Genomic DNA, 22,348 nt, shown 5'->3' on the forward strand with positions numbered 1-22,348 from the left:
AATTCCATTGTCCTGGTACTCCAGGGCCTTCAAAAGTGTAATAGGTGGTTGAGAAATGAGATGCGTCATTTTTGCTCGTAGAACGTCTGAAGGTACTACATCAATGTTGGTGCTCTGTATGTGGCCAGGCTGTGCAAAAGTCTCACGCGTGTGGTATCGCCGTACTCGGGAAGAGTAGCAGAATGTATTTTGGGGTGTAATTTGTTGTATACATATGCTGTGTGTGAGAAATAACCTGATAATATGACAATTTAGTAAAAAAAAAAAAAATAAATAAAAAAAAATCTTCATTTTGCAAAGAATTGTGGGAAAAAATGACAACTTAAAAAAACTCACCATGCTACTTACTTAATACCTTGGAATGTCTACTTTGTAAAAAGGGGTCATTTGGGGGGTATTTGTACTTTCCTGACTTGTTAGTGTCTCAAGAAATGAGGTACACCTGATGTACTGAAGGCCTGATCAGAAGTGATCAATTTTCAGTGATTGGCACCATAGATTGTAGACTCTATAACTTTCACAAAGACCAAATAATATATACTAATGTGGGTTATTTTTACCAAAGATATGTAGCAGTATAAATTTTGGCCAAAATGTATGAAGAAAAATTACTAATTAGCAAAAATTTATGACAAACGAAGAAAAAGGCATTTTTTTCACAAAATTTACGTATTTTTTTATTTATAGCACAAAAAATAAAAAACCAACTAGTGATTAAATACCACTAAAAGAAAGCTCTATTTGTGTGGAAAAAAGGACGCAAGTTTCATATGGATACAGTGTTGGATGACTGAGTAATTGTCATTCAAAGTGTGAGAGCGCTGAAAGCTAAAAATTGGTCTGGTCAGGAAGGGGGTGTAACTGCACTGTATTGAGGTGGTTAAAGCGGTACTAAGCCACTGGCTGTTTTTTTTTGTTTTTTTTTTGTTTTTTTTTTGTTTTTTTTTTTGTTGTGGTGTTTTTGTTTTGTTTTTTTGTTTGTTTTTGTTTTTCCAACCTGCAAGAAGGTAAAGCCATAATGTGCTACTATGCACCACATAGCACATTATGTTAAACTTACCTGAAAACGAAGCATTCCAGCGCTGTACTGTCAATGCTGCAGACGCTTCCAACTTCACTCGCCTTCCTTTCCGGGTTCGCAGACTCTGGCTGTGTGACTGGCCAGAGCCACAATGACCTCACTCCCGGACATGTGTGTGGGAGCAATCATTTATGGCACAGGACTCTGAAGGAACAGCCCTGGTGGCCGTCCCTTCAGAGCGCATGCACTGGTGATGTCACCGGCTGCATGTAAAGTAAATATCTCCTAAACAGGCCCACATTTAGGGGATATTTACAGTACCTATAGGTAAACCTTATTATAGGCTTACCTATAGGTACAAGTCACAGATGCGAGTTTACTTACACTTTAATAGTTTCGTTCCATGCATTTTGCGTATTTAATTTCAGTGTCTCAGCCAGAAAAAAACATAACTCTGCTTTTCTCTTCCTGGGATCTGTGGGACCCCCAGAGAGGATGCTCAGGGTTCTCGGAGGGGAGAGCAGTGGAAGACTGCTCTCCCTTTTACAGAGATGTACCCCAATACCACCAAAGGGTCACTACTGAAAGCGATGCTCCACACAAAAGGGGAGAAGCTCACTTTGCCGCTGAGGGGGCTGACATGTTCCCCCGGTCATTCTTTCTGGTTCGTGCGCTCTGGCTATGTGATTGGCCGGAGCTGCGATGACGTCGGGAGCCCTCGGTTCCGTCGTGAATCTCTGAAGGCAGTGATGGTGAACCTCGGCACCCCAGATGTTTTGGAACTACATTTCACATGATGCTCAACTACACTGCAGAGTACATGAGCATCATGGGAAATATAGTTCCAAAACATCTGGGGGGCCAAGGTTCACCATCACTGCTCTGAAGGTCTGGGAAGGAATGCTGGACCTTCAAAGCGCATGCGCTAGTGACGTAACTGGCTGCGTTCAGGGTGAATATCTTCTAAACGGTGCACAGTTAGGAGATGCTCATTTTGCCTACAGGTAAGCCGCCTTATGATGACTTGTAGGCAAAAATCACCTACGGGATTTACTTCCACTTTAAAAACAGGTCGTTGAGCTGCAGTTTGGCTACCTACCTAGAAGATGGCATGCGGGGTTGTATATCTTGGGCAAAATACTACCATTGTGCTCGGCAGGCTGTACCACCCCCAGTCCTGGGGGGGGACACGGGAAGCCTTCTTGGTCGCCAGGTTTCCCCCCCCCCCCCCCTTCTTTTTTTTTTTTTTCTTTTTGCTCTGACTCTGAAGCAAACCTGTTACTTTGCTCTGACTTTCTTCTCTTTATTATTGATGTGTATGTTTAGCTGAACCTGATAACCCTTCTAAGGAGAACAGCTCAATTATCGCAGCCGCCTCAGCAGTACTTTTCTCTTGTCAGTCTGATTGAACAGTCAATATTTAAGTGCCTTAGGCAGGAAGATAATAGTTTAGGTTCAACGGGTTTTCTTTGAAACCAAAGCCTTGATGAGGGTGCATTGTCAGTGCATCCTCTTATAAGAGCATCATTTATCTACATATAATCCAACAATTGAACTACAGCCAAAATATATATATATATATATTTTTTTTTGGGGGGGGGGGGTATTGCTGTTTTGCTGCCTTGCTGCCCAGTACAGGAAGAGGGGAAATCCAATGTAGCTACTCATGGGGCTCCTTTACAGGCGGTTCCCAAGTTACAAACAAGATCAGGTCTATATGTTTGTTCTTAAAGTGATTACACAGGCGGTGATCTCAGCGGGGGGCATCGATAGTTTCAAGAAACTATTAGATAAGCACCTGAACAACCACAACATACAGGGATATACAATGTAATACTGACATATAATCACACACATAGGTTGGACTTGTGACTTTTTTCAACCTCACCTACAATGTAACAGTCTTTTTTTTTTTTTTTTTCCCTTTTTTTAAATAAACCTACACATTCCTCTACTGTGCAGCTCGCTTTGCACAGAGTGGCCCCTAACTTGCTCTTCTGGGGTCCTCTGGCGGCTCTCACGGCTTCTCCCCACATCTAAAAAACCCCTCGGAGAAGCACTTCCCTGAGGGGCTTACCTTGCAGGCGTGTTCCTTGAGTCCAGCATTTGGCATCCATAGAGGCTCGGCCCCGCCCCCCGCTCGTGTCAATGGATTTGGTTGACAGCAGCGGGAGCCAATGGCTGTGCTGCTATCAATCTATCCAATCAAGAGCCAAGAACCCCAGGCAGAGAGACAGCGTGTCCCTGCCGGGTCAAGTTTGAGGGTTCAGGTAAGTAAAACGGGCAGAGGGGGGCGGTCACTGACAGGTGTGTGTTCACCTTAATGCATAGGATGCATTAAGGTGAAAAACATGAACCTTTACAACCCCTTTAAGTTGAATTTGTTTTCAAGTTGGAACAGGTACATTTTTAAGTGTAGCTCCAGCTACTTTTTTTTTTTTTTTTACGTTTTTTGGATCGCATAGGAAACCGTCTTGTTTTTCTGTCTGTGCTCCTGTCCAGAAGATTTCACCTCAATTTCTGCCCCTGTGACAGTTGGATTTTGAAAATTGAGTTATTGTGGAAAATGAGGATTAGTGATAAAGCTTCAGTGGAGACTTCCCCCCGATATCTTACAGGAGTGAATTTCCCTTCCTAGAGGGGAGATTTCCTCTCACTTCCTGGAGTCTTTTGTAACCCGGCGACCGTCTGTAGACATTTTATTATACAATTTATAAGAGGAAAATGTCAAACATTTGCAGAAGAAACCAATTACAGCTGCAGCCACTCTTTTTTTTTTTTTTTTTTTGTTTGTTTTTTTTTTGTTGAGCATTTTTTGATTGGGCCTCTCTCTGCTCCAAAACAAGCTCATGTACCAAATCTTGGCGGAGGGCCAGGAGCGGGTTTTCAATTCCACAACAAAGCTGGACAAAAATTGTGGCATTCATTCCATATGTACGATTCTAGATCTGTTTTGTCCTCAGTGACACCCCCCCCGTTTGTTAATTTTGCTGTTCATATTCCGTAACCTTTCTATGTCCGTGTTCTTCGACATATTAGAAATCAACAATCTATGATAAATATAGATGATCCTACAGCTTTCCATAATTGTTTTTAGAGAGAAAAAGAAACCGATGTAATTTCAGGATTAAACAAATGAATATAAGTAGATCAGTGTTGGTCGAACGACTGGCTGACAAAACGGCCTACAGTGCCCTCTGCTGGTAAAATGTGTTGAAATCAGAGCATGGCTCCTGATGACTTGTATCTGTTGTGCAAAATAATTTTCTCAGCACCGTGTATCTTTTTAGTTAAGTAATTCTTGAGCAAAATGCTGCATATTTTAATTTTTTTTTTACATTTTTTTAAAGATCTCTATTGTAGCAGTAGTGAAAATGCATGCTACCATTTATTTGAAATACAGAAATGTATATCTTACATAATATCCCTGATGTGATATGTTGCAGAAAATAAAGTATAGTGCTCTCTGCTTGATTTTGGATTAGTTGCTTTGCTAAAAAACCCTTTTGGTGGTTATTTACTAAAACTAAAATCTGATGCATAGAAACCAATCAGCTTCCAGGTTTTATTGTCAAAGCGTGATTGAACAAGCTGAAGTTAGAAGCCGATTGGTTTATATGCAGAGCTGCACCAGATTTAGCGCTCTCAAGTTTTAGGAAATCAACCCCATGTGCATTTTAGATTAAATCGCCTTGTTTTTATTAACACTATGGGGTGGATTTACTTAAACTGGGAGTACAAAATCTGGCGCAGCTCTGCTTAGAAACCAATCGGCTTCCAATTATAGTGCCGGTTCACACTATGCGGCGCGGGAACCTCATGTGTTTTTGAACAGAAATCGCACTGCATTCCTGTACAAATCACATGCGATTCTTCAGCAGTGCGGTTTGAGTCATTATTCTGTATGACTCAAACAACACCAAAAATGTGCAGGAACCCTTTCTATTTTTGGCTGCCCCAGAATCGGATCGCATTGAGCGTTCACAACTATGCGATCCAATTCTGCAAATCGCACTGCGCTTTGCAAACCGATTTCAGGGTGTCTTTAACTTAATGTAATGTACACCCCCGCAGCGGTTTCGCATGAACAGGGAAGGGTGCATTTTGGATTTGGTGCGGAATCCGCAGCGCACAAGTGTGAACCGCCACTTATTGTCAAAGCTTAATTGAACAAGCAGACGTTTAAAAACGGGTTGGCTACCATGCACAGGCTGCACCAGTTTTAGTAAATCTGTTAATAAATATAATTTTTTGATATAGATATATATATAGATATATATAGAGATATATATAGATATATATATATATATATATATATATATATATATAGATATATATATATATAGATATAGATATAGATATAGATATAGATATAGATATAGATATCATTTTAACAATCTTTTACTTCTTTTGGTGTTTAAAAATGTTTAGCAGCAATTATTTTGCCCATTATGTTTATTACATTTAAATGGGCTATCAAGTATATCATGCCTACTGTTGTATTTTTATTTTATTTTTTATTCTATAGTATATTTTATTCCCAAGCCACCCTGTAAAGCAGGCAGCGGTCTCCCAATGTTTAGCAGCAATTATTGTGCCTGTTTTGTTAATGTCATTACATTTAAATGGGCTATTTACTGACAAGTATGTCATGGTTATCGTTGTCATTTTCAGTGTGTGTATATAGATAGAGAGAGAGAGATATATATATATATATATATATATATATATATATATATATATATATATATATATATATATATATATATGAGCGAGAGATCTGAAAATGATCAATAACCGTGATGTACTTGTCAGTAAATAGCCCATTTAAATGTAATGAATATATCATATACTAATAAAAAAATTAAAAAATTTGTGTGTGTGTATCTATATATATTTTATACTTTATTCCCAGACTGCCCTGTAATGCAGGTCATGGTCTCCCATAACTGAATACCGTCAAGCGTTAAGTTTCTCTGGCTGTTGTATCATCAACATTCAATGTTTTAGAAAGTGGAGAAAAAAAAAACAGCTGAGAGCAGCAATGTGTTATTTTTTTTTTTTTTTTCTCCACCTTCTTTTGTCTCTCCAGCTTGCCTTGGGGGGGCTCCTCCCAGCCTGCCCAAGACACCTATCTGATTGGCTGGATGTCACGCAGGAGGAGCCAGCGAGATTGTTTTTCTTCTCCTGCGTGACCTCACTCTATTTGTCTCGGTGCTGCAAGCCTGGGAGCTCAGTTGAGGATTTTTCCTGGCTGAGGAGAGACATGCCGTGGATTATGTTTTAGGAAATAATGAAAAGCTATTTATTTTCACGCACGGACTGAATCTCGCATTTGACTAAACAAAGGGATTTTTTTTTTTTTTTTCTTTTTTGCATTTGTTTTGACAGAGACGTTCGAAACGGGTAAGCCACGTTAAAGAGGACAGATCTGAGAAGCTATTTTGCGGCTCGCCCTCTCTAATGTGCAGTAACAATGAGCCCAGCATTCGGAGCCATGGAAGTGGAGCACTACGGAAAGGGAGTCCTGCTCGAGCCTTTTTTACACCAGGTCGGAGGGCATTCTTGTGTCCTTCGCTTTAACGACAAGACCATCTGTAAGCCTCTCATTCAAAGGGAGCACCTGTTTTACGAAACGCTCCCTGCCGAAATCCGAAAATTTACACCACAGTACAAAGGTAGGTCATCACTTCTTTGTGGCGGGTCACCGCTTTTTTATTTCCTTTTTTTTTTTTTCACTGTCCTTGTATAAAATGTTTTATGTTTGCCATGATTTGTTCTCCCGAAGGCTCTTTCTTTTACGGAAGCAGTTTTATGGGAATGATTTTTTTTTCCATATATTTTGATTGTTGTCAGGGACAGGCTGTGATGCGTGTGTTGGAGATTACGATTGGGTCTCTTGGCTGGCTAAAAGCTTTAGAATTTAGACAGCTGTGCTTGCGGCCCTGTGTCTCCCTTAGACTTCGGTGGGTAAGTGAAACCTCAGGAGACCAGCGTTTTAAAACAACCTGGTCCCGTTTCCTTTCTCTTTCTCTCTCCCAATTTATTCTCCTGCTTTTCTTCTCTGGCTGCCGAAAAGAGGTTGGTTTTAGGTGGAAAAAATCCACATTATTTTTCTTTTTTTTTTTTTTTAACTTCGATTTACTTGAGTTTTAGTTAAACTGTTATGGTAATTACCAAAAAAGGAAAGCTGCACAGGCTGAGTATTTCCTGTACCTTCTACATACTTTACCTTTCAGAGGAAATAAAAATGTATTTTTGGATTAAAGGATTGCAGCAAACTCCCTCGGAGTGAGTCACCTCAAGTAAACAAGTGGAGTTCCCGATACGAGGGCTTTGCGCTCCAGAGTCAGTATTCTTTGTTCCTGAGTAATAACATTAATTGCAGGTGATTCAGAGATTTGGGATATGGGCCATTTTTTTTTTTTTATATTCTCTACACAATGCTGCTGGGGTGTCCTTACCAGCCGTGCAGTCCTGTATTTTGAACATGGCACACGAACAGGTAAACAGGGTGGTACAGGTATGGAGTTACTGAACTATTTATTGCAAACAAACACACGGGTAAGCAGCCATGACTTTAAAATGTTACCGTAAAATCTTATAAGCTGTGTTTTTTATTTTTTCCTATTTATTTTGCTTTTTTTTTTTATTTATTTTTTTCTGGTGTTCTAGTTTGTGATATGGTGGAGGAGGGGTAGGCAAACGGCTCCACACAGTCCTGACTTTCCTCGGCGATAAAGCTGAAAGCTGTTTTGCTAGCTGCCGTCTACAATTTTATTTTTTTACCCTTAGCCCTTCCATTTGTGCTTGAAAGCAGCCCGCTGTTGTCCCCAGCTCTCCTGTTTAGTCCCAGGTCCGCCTGCCCTGAGGGAAGCGAGCGACAGCAAGTACAGCAGACACTAGGACCAAAAATAAAGGGACAGTTCAGGACTATTGAGGACTTTTATGGCACTCCTGGAAAACAGCTGAATGGCCTAAAGACTATTAAATAAAAAAAAAAAATTAAAAAACAAAAAAAAGGGTGCACTAAAGACTGTACTAAGCAAGAGGTGCTTTTTTTTTTTTTTATTATTATTTTTATTTTTTTAAAGAGTTCACCATGGATGATATTAGGTTTGCTTTGTGTGTTTGCGTCCCAGTTTAATAACACTATAAATAAAGACGCTTTTCACTAATACTATTAAAAAAGTTTATAAGCTATGGTGACTCTGGATAGATGCGTTTTAGGTAGTTCTTGCTGTATTGTTTGTGTCTTCCCCCTGTTTTTATTTTGCTCCGCTTGCACATCTCCTAATCTAATGCCTTGATCCCTTCATAGTTGTGTGACATTGAATGCCTTTTTATTTTTTTATTCTCGCTTTGCTACAATGCATATGAAACACATGGTGTTTCGCTGCAAGATGTAAATAAAGTTTGTTTTACATCTTTATTTCACATGCTACCAATAAAAAGAATATTTATTTAACTTCAATAAATATTTTAATAAATGGAAATTGTCTCCTGTTATTATTTTGTCAGTGTTGTGCTTTTGTTGGGGGTATTTATTTTATTTTTTTAATATGAAATGCTTCCATACAGCAATTGTGCCTTTTTTGAATTATGCTGTCTCTTCTGTGTCGGGTGTTTTTTTTTTTTTCTGTGTTTAGCCGCTTTTTGATATCTGCTAGGTTGGCAGATCAGGTTGGGCCTGTGACAGGATAAGTGCTAAGGATTGGGTAAGACACAAACCGCTGTCATTGTAAAACTTTTTCTCATGCTGAGCTTCACCTTCCACTTTGTTCTCTAAATGTCCCCTCCTCTGTGCCCCTGCAGGTGTGGTGTCGGTAAGCTTCGAAGAGGACGAAGATGGCAATTTATGCCTAATAGCCTATCCCTTAAAGCGGGACCAAGACAACCTAGAAAACGTAGACTATTCAGACTGCAGCGAGCCAAAAAGTAAAGTGCTCAGGTGGTCTAACAAGAAGGCCCTCCTGCTGGAGAACGACAACCTTGCCAAGGAAAGAGTTCGACAGCACCGGAAGGAGGAGAAAATCAAGAGGTGAGTCCATTTTTTCGTTTTTTTTTGCTTTTGAGGAGTTTTCCCAATAATGGTATTTTAGTTATAGATATTGCTTGGTAGGCTTAGTCAGCCCCTTGCTTCCTATACACATTGGGCATTTTTGGGTATCCCCACCAACCTTTGTGTGTTTTAGCTCCTCCTGTTACATTCTTAGGCCTCTTACACACTGGAGCTTGAAAATGCTCAGTGCAGCTTATTTTTTTTTTTTTTTTCACTGAGCTAAAATACAGCCCATTCATTGTAATGTGCCTATGCACACAGGCGTGTAAACAAGTGCCGTGTATTGTTTAGTAAAACAAAACAAAAATAGAAAAATCTGTATTTTTGGTGAGTAATTTTACACCTCATGCGCGCAAATGCACACAGATTTGTTTATTGACATTGTCAATCTGTGAACAAGCTTTTGCGCAAATTTGCGTGAAAATTGTGCAACTGCATATGCGCGATATTGCATACACAAAAAGAAGGTCTGAAAAAGTAGATGCTCAAACAGGAGTATTGTGTGCATGAGGCCTTAATCAAGTCAAATAAGAATAACAAAGGGAATAGTTTGAGTCCCTTTATAACGGGCACAGCAGGTGTGCAAGACTTCAAAACTTGAAGCTTTCACCAGTAGAGTGAAATCTTCAAGTTTTTGTAAAAGAAAAAGTCAGGTGGTTTAATGTTTACCAAAAAAAAAATAACTTGAATTGTCATTATCTAACTTGGGGGGGTCTCCAAACTTTCCTAAAGTGCCAGATTGATGTCCTTAAGACTTTAGGGGGCCAGAGTATGGCCAGCAGGATCTGAACATTTCCAGTGGTCTGTGGGATTAGGCCATGCCTCAGGCTTGGTGGTCAGAGGGAGTAAGACGTTTACATGGTACCTGTGGTCAGTAGGAGAAGGAATAGTGCCTCGCTGTCAGTGGAAGGAATAGTGCCCTATTGGTGTTAGTGGGAGGAAAAGTGCCCCATCACTGGTGCCAGTGGGAGGAATAGTGCCCCATCACTGGTGCCAGTGGGAGGAATAGTGCCCCATCACTGGTGCCAGTGGGAGGAATAGTGCCCCATCACTGGTGCCAGTGGGAGGAATAGTGCCCCATCACTGGTGCCAGTGGGAGGAATAGTGCCCCATCACTGGTGCCAGTGGGAGGAATAGTGCCCCATCACTGGTGCCAGTGGGAGGAATAGTGCCCCATCACTGGTGCCAGTGGGAGGAATAGTGCCCCATTTGGTGTCAGTGGGAGGGACTGGTGCCTCATCTGTGGTGTCAGTAGAAGGAATAGGCCCTGAGGGCTGGATAATGGCAAGCAGAGGCTCCCATCTGGCCCATGGATCACAGTTTGAGTTTGGAGACCACTGATCTAATGGAGACAGCATGTAGGTAAAAAGTTGCTAAATTCTTACCCTGGTGCTAATTTGCCTCTAAATGGAATGTTACAGCTTTACAGGCAAAGCTATGTAGCAATGGTGTAATATATTCTGATTAAATAAGGCAGTGCTCATTAGAATCCAAGTTGGCTTTGGTTTCAGAGATGATCTATAAATGATGAGTAATTGATTGCTGTGGATTAGTACACTGTGGATACTCTGTATATGCTGGGATGGTTTCATGGTCTGGCACCCCAGGCCATGTAAGAAGGTTTCATGATCCAGCATACCAGCTGGTGTATATGTAAAGGTGATTTCATGGTCTGGCACCCCAGGTGGTGTATATGTTAAGATAGTGACATGGTTCGGAACCCCCAGGGGATGTTTACGCTTAGATGGTTTTGTAGTCCCACACCCCAGGTGGTGTATATGTTAAGATGGTCTCCTAGTCCGGCACACCAGGTGATGTAGATCTTCAGTTTCTAGAAAACCTTCCTGTCAACGGTCTTCAGACATCTCTTGGAGACTTATAGCTAAGATACAGCTAGAGTAATAATCTATTTCTGCTCTTAACAAGACCAAACTTAAAGTTTTTGTATGTGGCACATTACTTGTTATTGTTGCATTTTATGAACCAGGCTAATGGCCAAAAATAACTTGTGACTATATCCTACAAATGTCTGTTTTTTTTCTTTTTTTTACAGCCACATGCTAGAAGAAGAGTTTGAATGGTTAAAGAAATCTGAAGTCTTGTATTATAGTGTGGAGAAGAAAGGGAATGTTGGTTCGCAATTTAAGCACAATCCTTGGAGTATGAAATGCCACCAGCAACAGCTCCAGCGAATGAAGGAAAACGCCAAACACAGGAACCAATACAGTATCCTTTTCTACTAATGGCCACTTACAGAGTGTGAACCAATTTCTTACGGTTACTCTTGTGTCCCCTTTCCCTTGTGCTCAGTCTTCATATTAAAAATATTATTCTTATTCACACCCGCAGTGTATAAATGGTTGGCATCAGGTCTCACTGTATATACTTTTCTAAACAAATCTATTTTTGTGAATCTGTTTCCAAGTTTCTCTTACCTGGAGATCCTGTCAGTAACTGCACTTCTTTTTTAGGCTGACAGTGCCAAACCACTACCCTTGTATTTAGCAGCGGCATTGTCGGCTCTTTTTTTTTTTTTTTTTGATGAATCCTACTTCCCTAGGTGGATGCAGCAAAGGTCCAATGATTCATCTGTCCCTTGCCAGGTCTAAAACTGAGAACTGAGCGATCAAACGCCACTGATCACTCCAGAGCTCTCTGATCAGAGAGCTGGTGACTTTCAGTCACCGCTTTCAGCGGCTCGGGTTGTGGGTGGATCACGATATGATCATACTGTCGCGATCTTGCCCCAGTCTGGACTGGCTCTGTGGCATCAGCCAACAGGGGGCTTCAGCCCTCTGTCTGCTGAAAACGGGTCACAGGAGTGCAGATTGAACTCCATTCCTGTGATCCACAGAAGTACAGGCAAACCAGCTTTGGCTGTACTTCGCCTTTTAAACATGCTTGGGATGGAGCACAACTTTCTGTATAGAAAAGCACCGATTGTGTTTTTTTTTCAGTCTGTTAGTCGTAGCAATATGGAGGCTTCTTTTGTGTTTGGAGGTTTCTGCAACATTTCATTCCATTGTTGTCCAAGTATAAATACCTCATGTATGTCATTCGGAGTAAAAACTGAATGAGTGTGTGTGTGTGTGTAGTGACGTGTATTTTGTATCTTGACTGTGGCCGCTGAAGAGCAGTGGAAGTATAGTGCATGTTGTTTTCATATTGCTTTTTGCAATACCTGAGAGCGTTCCCGTTAATTGATTTGACTACTTGCTGATCCGCCAGCTTTCCCCGCCTTTTGCACCCTGTCACGGCTCACTCGCTGTCTTGCACGTAGCAGAGTTTGCACCCTTCAGCAAAGGTGACTCTAGTCATTTTAATCTCTGTTTATCATATCTTAAGCAGTCTGGTGATTAGACTTGTACTGGGAAGTGAAAGCTGATTAAATCTAAATGCCTCGTGTCACTTCCAAATGTTCTCGTCTTGTACTAAGATGTCTGTGTCTTTCTGTAACTTTGAGGTTCCATCTTCTGTAATACCATTGACAGGTGACATGGGTCTGAGTCTTGTCTGGACATACACAAAGCTGCAGCAGGAGCCATTTGCCAACAGATCATCTTCTGGCATAAAATTCATAGAGTGGAAGTTACTAATCTCTTTTTGAAAGTGTTGTAACTCTGGGATATAAAAGGCTTTGTTGTTTACTGTTCCTATAATAGCCAGATTTATTTCCAACCCGAGAACAAATGCGTCTTTGTATGCACACTCAGAATCAGTAATCTGCATTATTGCCATATAAAAGGTTTTCTTTGATCACTTCTTTTTTTTTTTTTCTATTTGCTTTTTAGCGGAAGGAATCTGTACCCAACAAATGTGTTTTTAATTGATCTTTTATCTAGAATATATTGCTTTAGAAGTATCTAACTCGGGCTCGCTCTGCTCCAGCAGGGCTTGCAGAAGGAATTTGTAGTATTGGTTATGATAAAAAGACCTTTAGATAGGCATGATAAAAAGTTGTGTATGTTCCTTAACTAAATAGAATTCATCCTATTGGAAAACCTGACATGTCGGTATCAAGTGCCATGCGTCCTTGACCTAAAGATGGGCACGCGACAGCATGGGGACGATGCATCGGAGGAGAAAAAAGCTAACCAGATCCAGAAGTGTCAGCAAAGCACATCTGCAATAATTGGGGTCCGTGTTTGCGGGATGCAGGTGAGTTTGCAAAAAAAAAAAACGGGGTTACATTGTTCACATAAAGACAAGACTGCCTGTTCTACCATATTGCTAGTCGGGGGCTACCAGTGCTATAGAAGCAGCTTTCTATGCTCCCCAAGCTGACCACAGAGTATGCTGGGATTTTTCATTGGCTTAATCCATAGTTCATGATATGATTTGTATTTTAATTATTTTTATATCCCCTGATGTACATTACACTAGGGACATTTGAACATTGCCCTTGCTACTTGTTAGCAAGTTGCTGATCCTTGTGTTTAAGGTACCTATCTACATACCACCATCAGTGATTGCTCAGCAAACAAACTATAAAGGCTTTGTTCATACGGGTGTACTTAAAGAGGAACTGCAGTCTGCTCATATAATTTGTAATAAAAAACATATTTGCCATTCTAAAGCTTCCCTCCAACCACTTTGCATATTATTTTATATATACAGTGATTCTGTACTTGCCAAATATACTGCAGAAATCTCCCTCCACTGAGTCTGGCTGCCCCCATTTTAACTGTGGGCAGCTGAATCTGCTGCCTGTTCACTTCCTGGATTTACACAGACACACACCTCCCAGCTATGTAGCTTTCATTGGCATGATGTCATAAGCCTAGGCTAATGACCAGACAAGAAACAGGAAGTGGGCTGTATAAGCTATTTACTGGCAGAGAAAAATGTTTTACTATCCAAAATTAAAATAACAACAACAAGGGCAGAAGATTTAATAGATGGGAAAAATGAAAAAAATTACTGAAGGTTCGCTTTAACCGGACACCCATGCAAGGTGTTCCATGCATTCACATAGAGGCAGTCCCATTTGTGTCCTAACTCCAGCCAAAGCTTTTTAACTGGATTGAGTAGGTAAGGGTTAGAACAGTTTTTTTTTTTTGGTTTTGTTTTTTTCTGCAGGTAGGTACAAAGGCATCAACAAAAACACATTTTCTAGTACAGTGAGAAAAGTATAGAAAATTTGTAGGTTTTTGTATTGCTTTGTTACTATTCCACATGCATATCGGACACATGGCAGCCCCATAAAATATATGGCTTATATTTATAAAGCAGTGAAAGTCACATTCACCAAACCTTAATTACATGTGAATCTTCCTGGTGCATGTTTTTTAAAGTGTCACTAAACCAACATCATAAAAAAAATGATCAATACATACTCAATCGTTCTGAGATTAGTTTTCTTTATTCTTCAAAAAATAACTGGTTGATCCTGTGGCTCTCCATTTCCCCATTCTGTCCATGTCCCCAATTCAGCTAGGGATTTCACAGCTGCAGTGGTAACTCTGCCCATGCTCAGTTTTCAGTGAGTTTCTATGCTGAGCATTTCCTCCCTATCACATCTGAGTAGCCCATGTGACTATAGTGTCACACATGTGGGTCTATACATAGTGATGAATGACAGCCCACTCCCTCCCTCCCTCCCTCCTCCTCCTCCATGCCCACTAACCAGCTAAACACAATGGGGGCAGGCTATTGCATGTAGATTGATGGAGGTTTCCCCTCCCTTGTAGTCCAAGACAGGCTGAAAAGGGGAGGGGGGGGGGGGGTCACACAGCTTGTGACTTGCAGAAATTCACCCACACCATGTTAGTGCCGAAAATAATAAAGATCTGATTTCACATTTATATTCTTATGATGATTTAAAACTGTTTATTCATCTGAATTATTTTCAAAGGCAGTTTTTTTTTTGCTGAACATGTGACCAGCAGCAGAGGACTTGAATCTCCTTTTGCTTATATTTCCCTGCAGACAGGCTGGGACAGAGCTGGGTCATGTGACAGCTGTATATCGATTAGGAAAAACGTACTTAGATTATTTTTTATTAAAATAATGACAGTGCCTTCATCCATATACAGACGTAGAAGGGACAATGTAAATTCTACAGCACGTGTGTAGTATCAATTCAATGTACAGGTCACCTTCACTGACTGTTTGAATGTCACATTCACTGCTTTATATGCCCCCATGTGTTTTTTTTTAAAAGGAGGGAAGTGGTATTTCCAGAGTAAGACGCGTGGGGGGGGGGGGGGGAGTTGTACAGCCAATCTAGATGACGGTGGTGATTATCATTGTATGAACGGCCTTTGTGGAATGCGTGGGAATTGTATTTGTTTTTTGTTTTTTTTATTGCCTTAGTAATGTCCATATTCAAGCCTGGTGGGAAATTATAGCTGTTTTTTTTTTTTTTTTTTTTACATGAAGTAAATCTATTTGTATTTCCTTTTAAGCCAGTTAGTAAGTGGAAAGCCGAGGTAGGCACCCTGTTTATATCTCATTAGGAGCAGAATGATTTGATCCCGCCACATGAAAGGGTTTGATTATAACTCTTCTCATCCGATGGGAGGACATCACAGCAAAATGACTGGTTGTGTTTGGACATTGTGCTCCGGTGATGACAGGCTGGAGAATAGCAGACTCCACTGAGTGGAATTGTCTAAGCCCTGTGTAAACACCGACTGGCCTCCTTGTTTCATATTTAATATAACAGTTTGGGAAACGGTTAGCGCCGGTTACAAAATGTTCCCATGTATTGAGTAACCTGGGTTTGTTTTGGCTCTTTAGACTATTATCTGCCTCTCACTAAAGAACACATAGAAATGAAACCACCTCCTCCTCTGCTGCAATATTACTAGGAGGATGACGGCCCCAGAGTTAGCATAATTTAAATGTCAGCGGTGGCAGCTGTCATATATATTTATATTTTTTTTTCTAGACCGGTTCCTTTGGAAAGTGAGCGATTGCACTAACTGTATGACAAATTAGTTGGCTAAAGCAACCATGTGTCATAATTGCCTTTTTGTTTTTTCATACGGTCTCTACAACTGTTCCTTCTTTTGCTATGTCAGTGGTGCCCATCTCCTCCAGACTTTTTCAGACACTTCTTTTATATGCACTCCAGTGACAGCTGCACATCATGGCTCTGAACTGGTTTTCTTCTAGTAATACAAGACCGTGCTTGCACAACATGCCTTGGCATGGCTCCCTGTAGTCTTTGTCTATTGTATGTTTGACAGAGAGATAAGAGGAGAACTGTTGTCACCCATTGGTAGGAAGTGACTGAACAGGAACCCTCATGGCAGGATCACCACATATTATTTTAAAGAATAGTAAAGTGACATCTGAAATTACATCAACATGGTAAAGCTTATATGAAATTGTAGCGCTTGAGTTTAGGTACATGTTGGTGATTGTAAAGCTGTGTGTGTGTGTGTGTGTTTTTTTTTTTGTTCCCACACCCCCCCCCCCCCCCCCCCTCGTTAAAATAATAAACAGGTTATACTGGCCTGCTGTGTGGTTTTGCAGAGAGCAGTTCCAATCCACCTGTTCTCGGGTTCCTTGTCGGTGCTCCTGGCTCCACGCCCACCCCCCCATGTGCCTGCTGCCTATCAGTGCCACCTCTTCAACGCACATCAGTGAAGGAGAAAAATTACTTATTTGCAAAATATATATATTATAATATTTTAAGTTTTTGCAGGAATGAAGAAAAACCTCGTCCCTTTTTTATTTTATTTTTTTAAATGTTAAATCTTTTTTCGTTTGGGCAAAAAATAAACCCGGTGGTCATTAAATACCACCAAAAGAAAGCTCTGCCTTAAAAAAAAAAAAACACAAATGTCATATGGGTACAGTGTTGCATGACCAGGCAATTGTCATTCAAAGTGTGACGGTGCTGAAAATTGGCATAGGCAAGAAGGGGGTGAAAGTGCCCAGCAGGCAAATGGTTAAAGGGCCAGCAGAGGAGGGGAGGCGCTGTATGTACCTGAGGAGGTGCGTGATTCTGAGCAGAGAGCAGGCCCAGAGTACGCCCAGGCAGCACATGCATAGTGAGACCTGAGCAGAGGATTTGCATACTAATAAAGCAGAAAAGTGTTGGGTTGCCGACAACGCTGGATGGGATCATCCTTTTCAATAGAGGTTGGATAGCATTGTTGGCTCACCAGAGGAAATAAATACACAATACTCAAAGGGCAGGATTGAATATAATACACAAAGGGCAGGATTGCCAGATACTACATTAAAGCAAAACACGATTTAACAGTTTAAAAAAATAAAATTGGCCACATTCCTGGGGCTGTCACATTGGTTGTGCTTTCAACTAAACTGTGAAACCATCAAATGGCTGGAGTCATAACTGATCACATGTGCAGCACCATGACAGATGAAGATCAAACAGAGGCCACGAGAGCAGCTGCCTTGGGCTGAAAACAATGGGAGGGTTTAGTTTGGCTTTACCTGAGGCTAAAAAGGAGCAGTTTGAGAATTATATTATGGAAAACACAATTGTCATGAAATGTTACTTAGATTGGTTTTAGTGCACTTTGAATAGTCCAAATAGCCCAACTAATGACCTTGTTCTCCCGCTTTCCTTTTCAGGTCTATCAAGCTGGTACGGGGCAATTAATGTTTATGAACAAATACCACGGCAGGAAGCTTTCGGTTCAGGGTTTCAAAGAAGCACTTTACCAGTTTTTTCACAATGGCAAAATCCTACGGCGAGAACTGATAGACCCCGTCCTTAAAAAACTGACAGAACTCAAAATGGTTTTAGAAAAACAGGAGTCTTACCGGTTTTATTCCAGCTCCTTGCTCATCATCTATGATGGGAAGGAGTTGCAGGAAGTTTCCATGGACTCAGACCCCGAAGATCTGGGGGACTTGTCAGAGGAGTCTTCGGACGAATCGGCGGGGGCCTACGCCTACAAACCTTCTAGTAATAAACACAGCGCCAGCACGGTCGACGTGCGGATGATAGACTTTGCGCACACCACCTGCAAATTTTACAGGGAGGACAGCGTTGTACACGAAGGCTTAGACACCGGCTACATTTTCGGACTCCAAAATTTAATAGCCATTATTAAAGAAATAAGAGATGAAAATGGAGAATGAGGACTGAAGAAACTACGTTTCGTACTGAAGCACTATTATAACTAACTGTTGATTCCAAAACGACGGCCACTATGTGGTGGTTGAAATCATGACAGGGTTCCACGGGTGTGACCCGTGAGAAGACTTGTCCAAAAATAAAAAAAAATAAAAAAACAAGAGGGCATTTACTTAGCTGTGCTGGACAGAGCACCGGTTAATATTGTTATACTTATTTATTTTAAATATTTCTAAAAACATTCCATATTTGATGATTCAAATACCTCTGTTACACCTGTGTGTATATATATATATTTTTTTTTTCAATAAACTTGCTTTTTTTTTTTTTTTCTCCTCTCCTCCCCCCCTATTTTTTTTTTTGTCTACCCTCCCCCTTCACCCTTATTTTAGTTTTTGTTGTGTTGCAGCCACCAGCCGTGGAAATCAAATGGACTCTATTTAACATTAAGCTTGGCCCTCTGTTACATACCTGAGGCTATAACGTTTGCCTGAACTACATTTTATATGCCAGATTATCCATTATTGCATACAGAAAGCTAATGAAAACACAAAAAAAAAAAAAAATAATAATAATGAATCTGTGTTGGATATTATTGCCTGGTCTAGCATTGTAATCTAATATTTCTATTTATTGGGCCCCGAGCCCAAGTTACAATAGCAGTGGAACATGATGTAACTTCATGAACATATGTGCCTTTGAATCACACGCTAATACGAAATGCCAACCGTTCCGGGCCAAGGGGCCGGCTTTTTGTGTGAATCGAATTGATATGTTCCTCCGATCAAGCCTTGAAGTTTACCACAATTGCGTTCCATGTCATTTGCACTTTTATTTTATTATTATTTTTTTTTGCTTCTTTGAAGAGATCATTAAACCAAATACTATTTTGTGATATGTTTGTTAAGGGGATCAGCATAAAATTATAACAAAAAAAGAAGAAAATTACATGCTTTGCTGACAGAACGGGTATCTATGCTTTAATAGGAATTGCCAAGATAGCTGTGTGAAAAGCCACCAATGGAAGCTGCTATGCTGTATGCCAGATTCTAGCTCAAGACAAGAGATGTCTTTCCCGTCGGGGATGAATACGTGTCGCTTCAAATGCTACGGGCCAATCAAAATCCGGCAGCGTCCATATGAGGCTTTTAACACAAGTATCTTGTTTTTGGTGACAGGTTCCTTTTTTTTTTTTTTTTTTTTTTTTTTTTTAAGTGATCAGGTGCTTCATATACATGGGAGGTCGCCATTTTTTTTTTTTTGTTTTGTGAACTGGCCCCATCATCAAAAGGGTTTTTGCAATTGAAAATGCCTGAAAGAAGAACTGCCCAAAGCTGCTGCACCTTCATCAAGAAGTTTCTGTTTTTCTGAAATATTAATGTGATTGTGTGCTGGGTGCAGATCTATGAAAGAAGGCTTTTTCAGACATTTACCACCCTAAAGTGATGGCGCTATTTCAACGTTCAAAGCTCCCAGAAAAAAAAAAAACGGCACCTTGCATGTTAATAGGCCTAGGTATACTTAAAGCGTGCCTAAGCCCAAAAACAAAAATGTATTATATGGCAGCTTACCGCTCCTTAGGTCAGGTGACTGGTTTTGTTTTTTTCCTCCTAATTTTCACCTGGTAATCCGGACAGTCATACATTTCATGTCCTAGGGTGACAACGCTCAATTGCTGTCCTTTTATAAAGGAGCAGTGTAGTCGCCCTAGACTACTCCTCTTATTTGGAATACAACCCGCTCCCCTTTTCCTCATCTCCTTATCGTAGGAATGAGTAGTTCTGTAGGACACAGAAGATAGCTTGGAGCCTCGGTTCACACTGCTGCGACCCCCCCAAGTCAAATGACTTTTGTGATCTGCTATTGCAGTCCATGACACAAGTCACACCAGAGTTGCAGGAACCTTTTTTTTTTTTGGTCCTTGCAACTTGAGTCGCATTGATTGAGAGGCCATGCGTTAAACTGAATGTGTTTTGGCTTGTCATGCAACTTTTGTGTTGCAAGTTGCATGATAAATCTCAGCAGTGTGAACCAGGGCGGAAGGCTAACATTGTGTGAGATTTCAGATCCGTACACGGGAAGCTACAAGAGCACTGGGTTTTCGAACAAGATCTGTACATGCAGAAAATATTCTTAGCCTGACACAAAGAAAACTAATGAAGCCCCCCCCCACATCTAAGGACTGGTAAGCTGCAGTGTGTTGTATTTTTACTTTTTGGGTTTAGATGCACTTTAAAGCATCAATGGCACTCTAAGGGTGTTTTCTGTTAAAGAGCCATCTGTTAAAGACCGGGTTTAGTTCTGCCAATTTGTGTTTTTGTTTATATCTATATATATATATTGCTGTAATACATATGGTTCAGTTTTGGTTAAAGACAAATTGGATCATTTCTTTGCTTGATGGTGAAGCTCCTGTGGAGTTTGCAAAATGTAGGGACTTTGACCATCATGCCTTGTAAAAAATAAAATAAAAAAAAAGGTGGTAATTATCCCTAGGCGTGTCACGATTCCAGAGCTGGGTTTGCATAAAGGTTTTATAAGCAATATGTTTTGGGAACGTAGCTTGTCACCATCCGATGTTGTTACCAGCGAGCACAATCGCAGTTCCCGAAGACAAGAATAAGAGAAGTTGGAGAGCTTGAACAGCTGTTGTTGTTTAACAGTAACTTCCATGACAACCATTCAAACACTACAGCCGCAATATACGGGAGGTTCAAAACCTTTGCTGCCTGGAGAGGAGGAGGTGGGTTCGCATTTTGTGGGCTGGGACAATTTTCTTGAGAACGCGGCCTAAGCCCTCTGTGATGTCACAGGTTCCTGGCACAGCTATGGGCTGCCTTCCCAGGAATATTGTTTTCCTTTCTAAATGGCTTCCTCAGATGTTTGCGTGAAGTTGGTACGTTCTTTCTCTATTTCGGTCTTCAGGGAATGCTGTTGGGAGAGACCCGTTGTTGTTAATCAGTGAGCAATGGATGCTCTTTTGTGTTCATGGAATAGTAAATAAATATCTTCTATGACTTGTAACTTGTCTTTGTAGAGGTTGTGTTTTCTGTTCTATTACACACTTTTTCTAAATTTGACTACATGGTTTTCTGTTCATGTTTTATTTTTGGGGTCATGAGAACTTTTCAGATCTGCCATTTAGCCAGAAACTTAAAGTGGAAGCAAACCCTCCTATCGTTTTCAGCCAAGAAGGCTGCCATCTTGGCCTCTGTTTAATCCAACTTCCATGATGCGGCACATGTGATCTGTTATGACACCAGCCCTTGGATGATTTGACTTGACAGTTTGGTTGAGAGCACAAGCAAATGTGACAGCATTTCCAGCATGCTGGGAATGTTAACTATTTTTTGAAACTATCACATTGATGGGTTTACTTGTGCTTTAAGTCACTATCTATATATATATTTATATATTAAATACAAACACACACAAGACATACACTGATTGTCCATAACACTATAACCACTGTCAGGTAAAGTGGATAACATTGATTATTTTATGACAATGGCACCTGAAAGTGGGTGGGATATATTAGGCAGCAAGTGAACATCATGTTGTCCCTAAAGTTGATGTGGTGGAAGCAGAAAAAAAATGGGAAAGTGTAGATTTGAGTGTCTTTGACGAGGGCCAAATTGTAATGGGTAGACAACTGGGTCAGAGCAACTCCAAAACTACAGCTCTTAAGGAATGTTCCCGGCCTGCAGTGGTTAAAACCGACCAAGAGTGGTACAAGGAAGGAGCGCTGGTGACTAGGGTTCTGGGCAACTGAGGCTCATTGATTCATGGGAGGAACGAAGGCTGGCCTGTGTAGTCCGATCCAATAGAGCAGGGATGTGCAATTAGCAGGTGTCTCTGGGTGTCATGCTTGTGGCTGTCGGAGTCTTGCTATGCCTCATGGGACTTGTAGTTCTGCAACAGCTGGAGGTCCGTTAATTGCATATCCCTGCAATAGAGGAGCTTCTGTAGCTTAAATTAAAGTTAATGCTGGTTCCAATACAAAGTTGATAGTCACACAGTGCCAGTTTGCAGTGTATGGAGCTACGTGGTTGCAAGAGAGGTCAAGGTGCCCATGCTGATCCATATCCTCAGCCAAAATTGCCTACCATTGGCATGTTGGCGTCAGAACTGGACTGCAGAGCAATGGAAGAAGGTGTCTTCAAGGTGTTGATTTTGGCTCCAAATTCTCCAGATCTCAATACAA

General features: G+C 40.8%; 1 protein-coding gene across 2 annotated transcripts in view; it reads left to right on the plus strand.

Moving 5' to 3' along the window:
* Positions 1–21,168, plus strand: part of IP6K2 (inositol hexakisphosphate kinase 2) — a 64,192-nt gene extending 43,024 nt beyond the window's left edge. For both annotated transcript variants that reach the window (XM_077451688.1, XM_077451689.1), the window contains 5 exons: positions 6,413–6,699; positions 8,837–9,062; positions 11,137–11,309; positions 13,066–13,241; positions 17,637–21,168. In XM_077451688.1, the coding sequence (XP_077307814.1) occupies positions 6,498–6,699; positions 8,837–9,062; positions 11,137–11,309; positions 13,066–13,241; positions 17,637–18,149 (1,290 nt within the window). In that variant the 5' untranslated portion in view covers positions 6,413–6,497 and the 3' untranslated portion in view covers positions 18,150–21,168. The remainder of the gene's footprint in view (positions 1–6,412; positions 6,700–8,836; positions 9,063–11,136; positions 11,310–13,065; positions 13,242–17,636) is intronic.
* Positions 21,169–22,348: the final 1,180 nt, after the last annotated feature.

The sequence above is a fragment of the Lithobates pipiens genome, unplaced genomic scaffold (assembly GCF_037356315.1).
Source record: "Lithobates pipiens isolate NorthernLeopardFrog02 unplaced genomic scaffold, aLitPip1_a1.2 Scaffold_23, whole genome shotgun sequence".
Taxonomy (NCBI): Eukaryota; Metazoa; Chordata; class Amphibia; order Anura; family Ranidae; genus Lithobates; species Lithobates pipiens.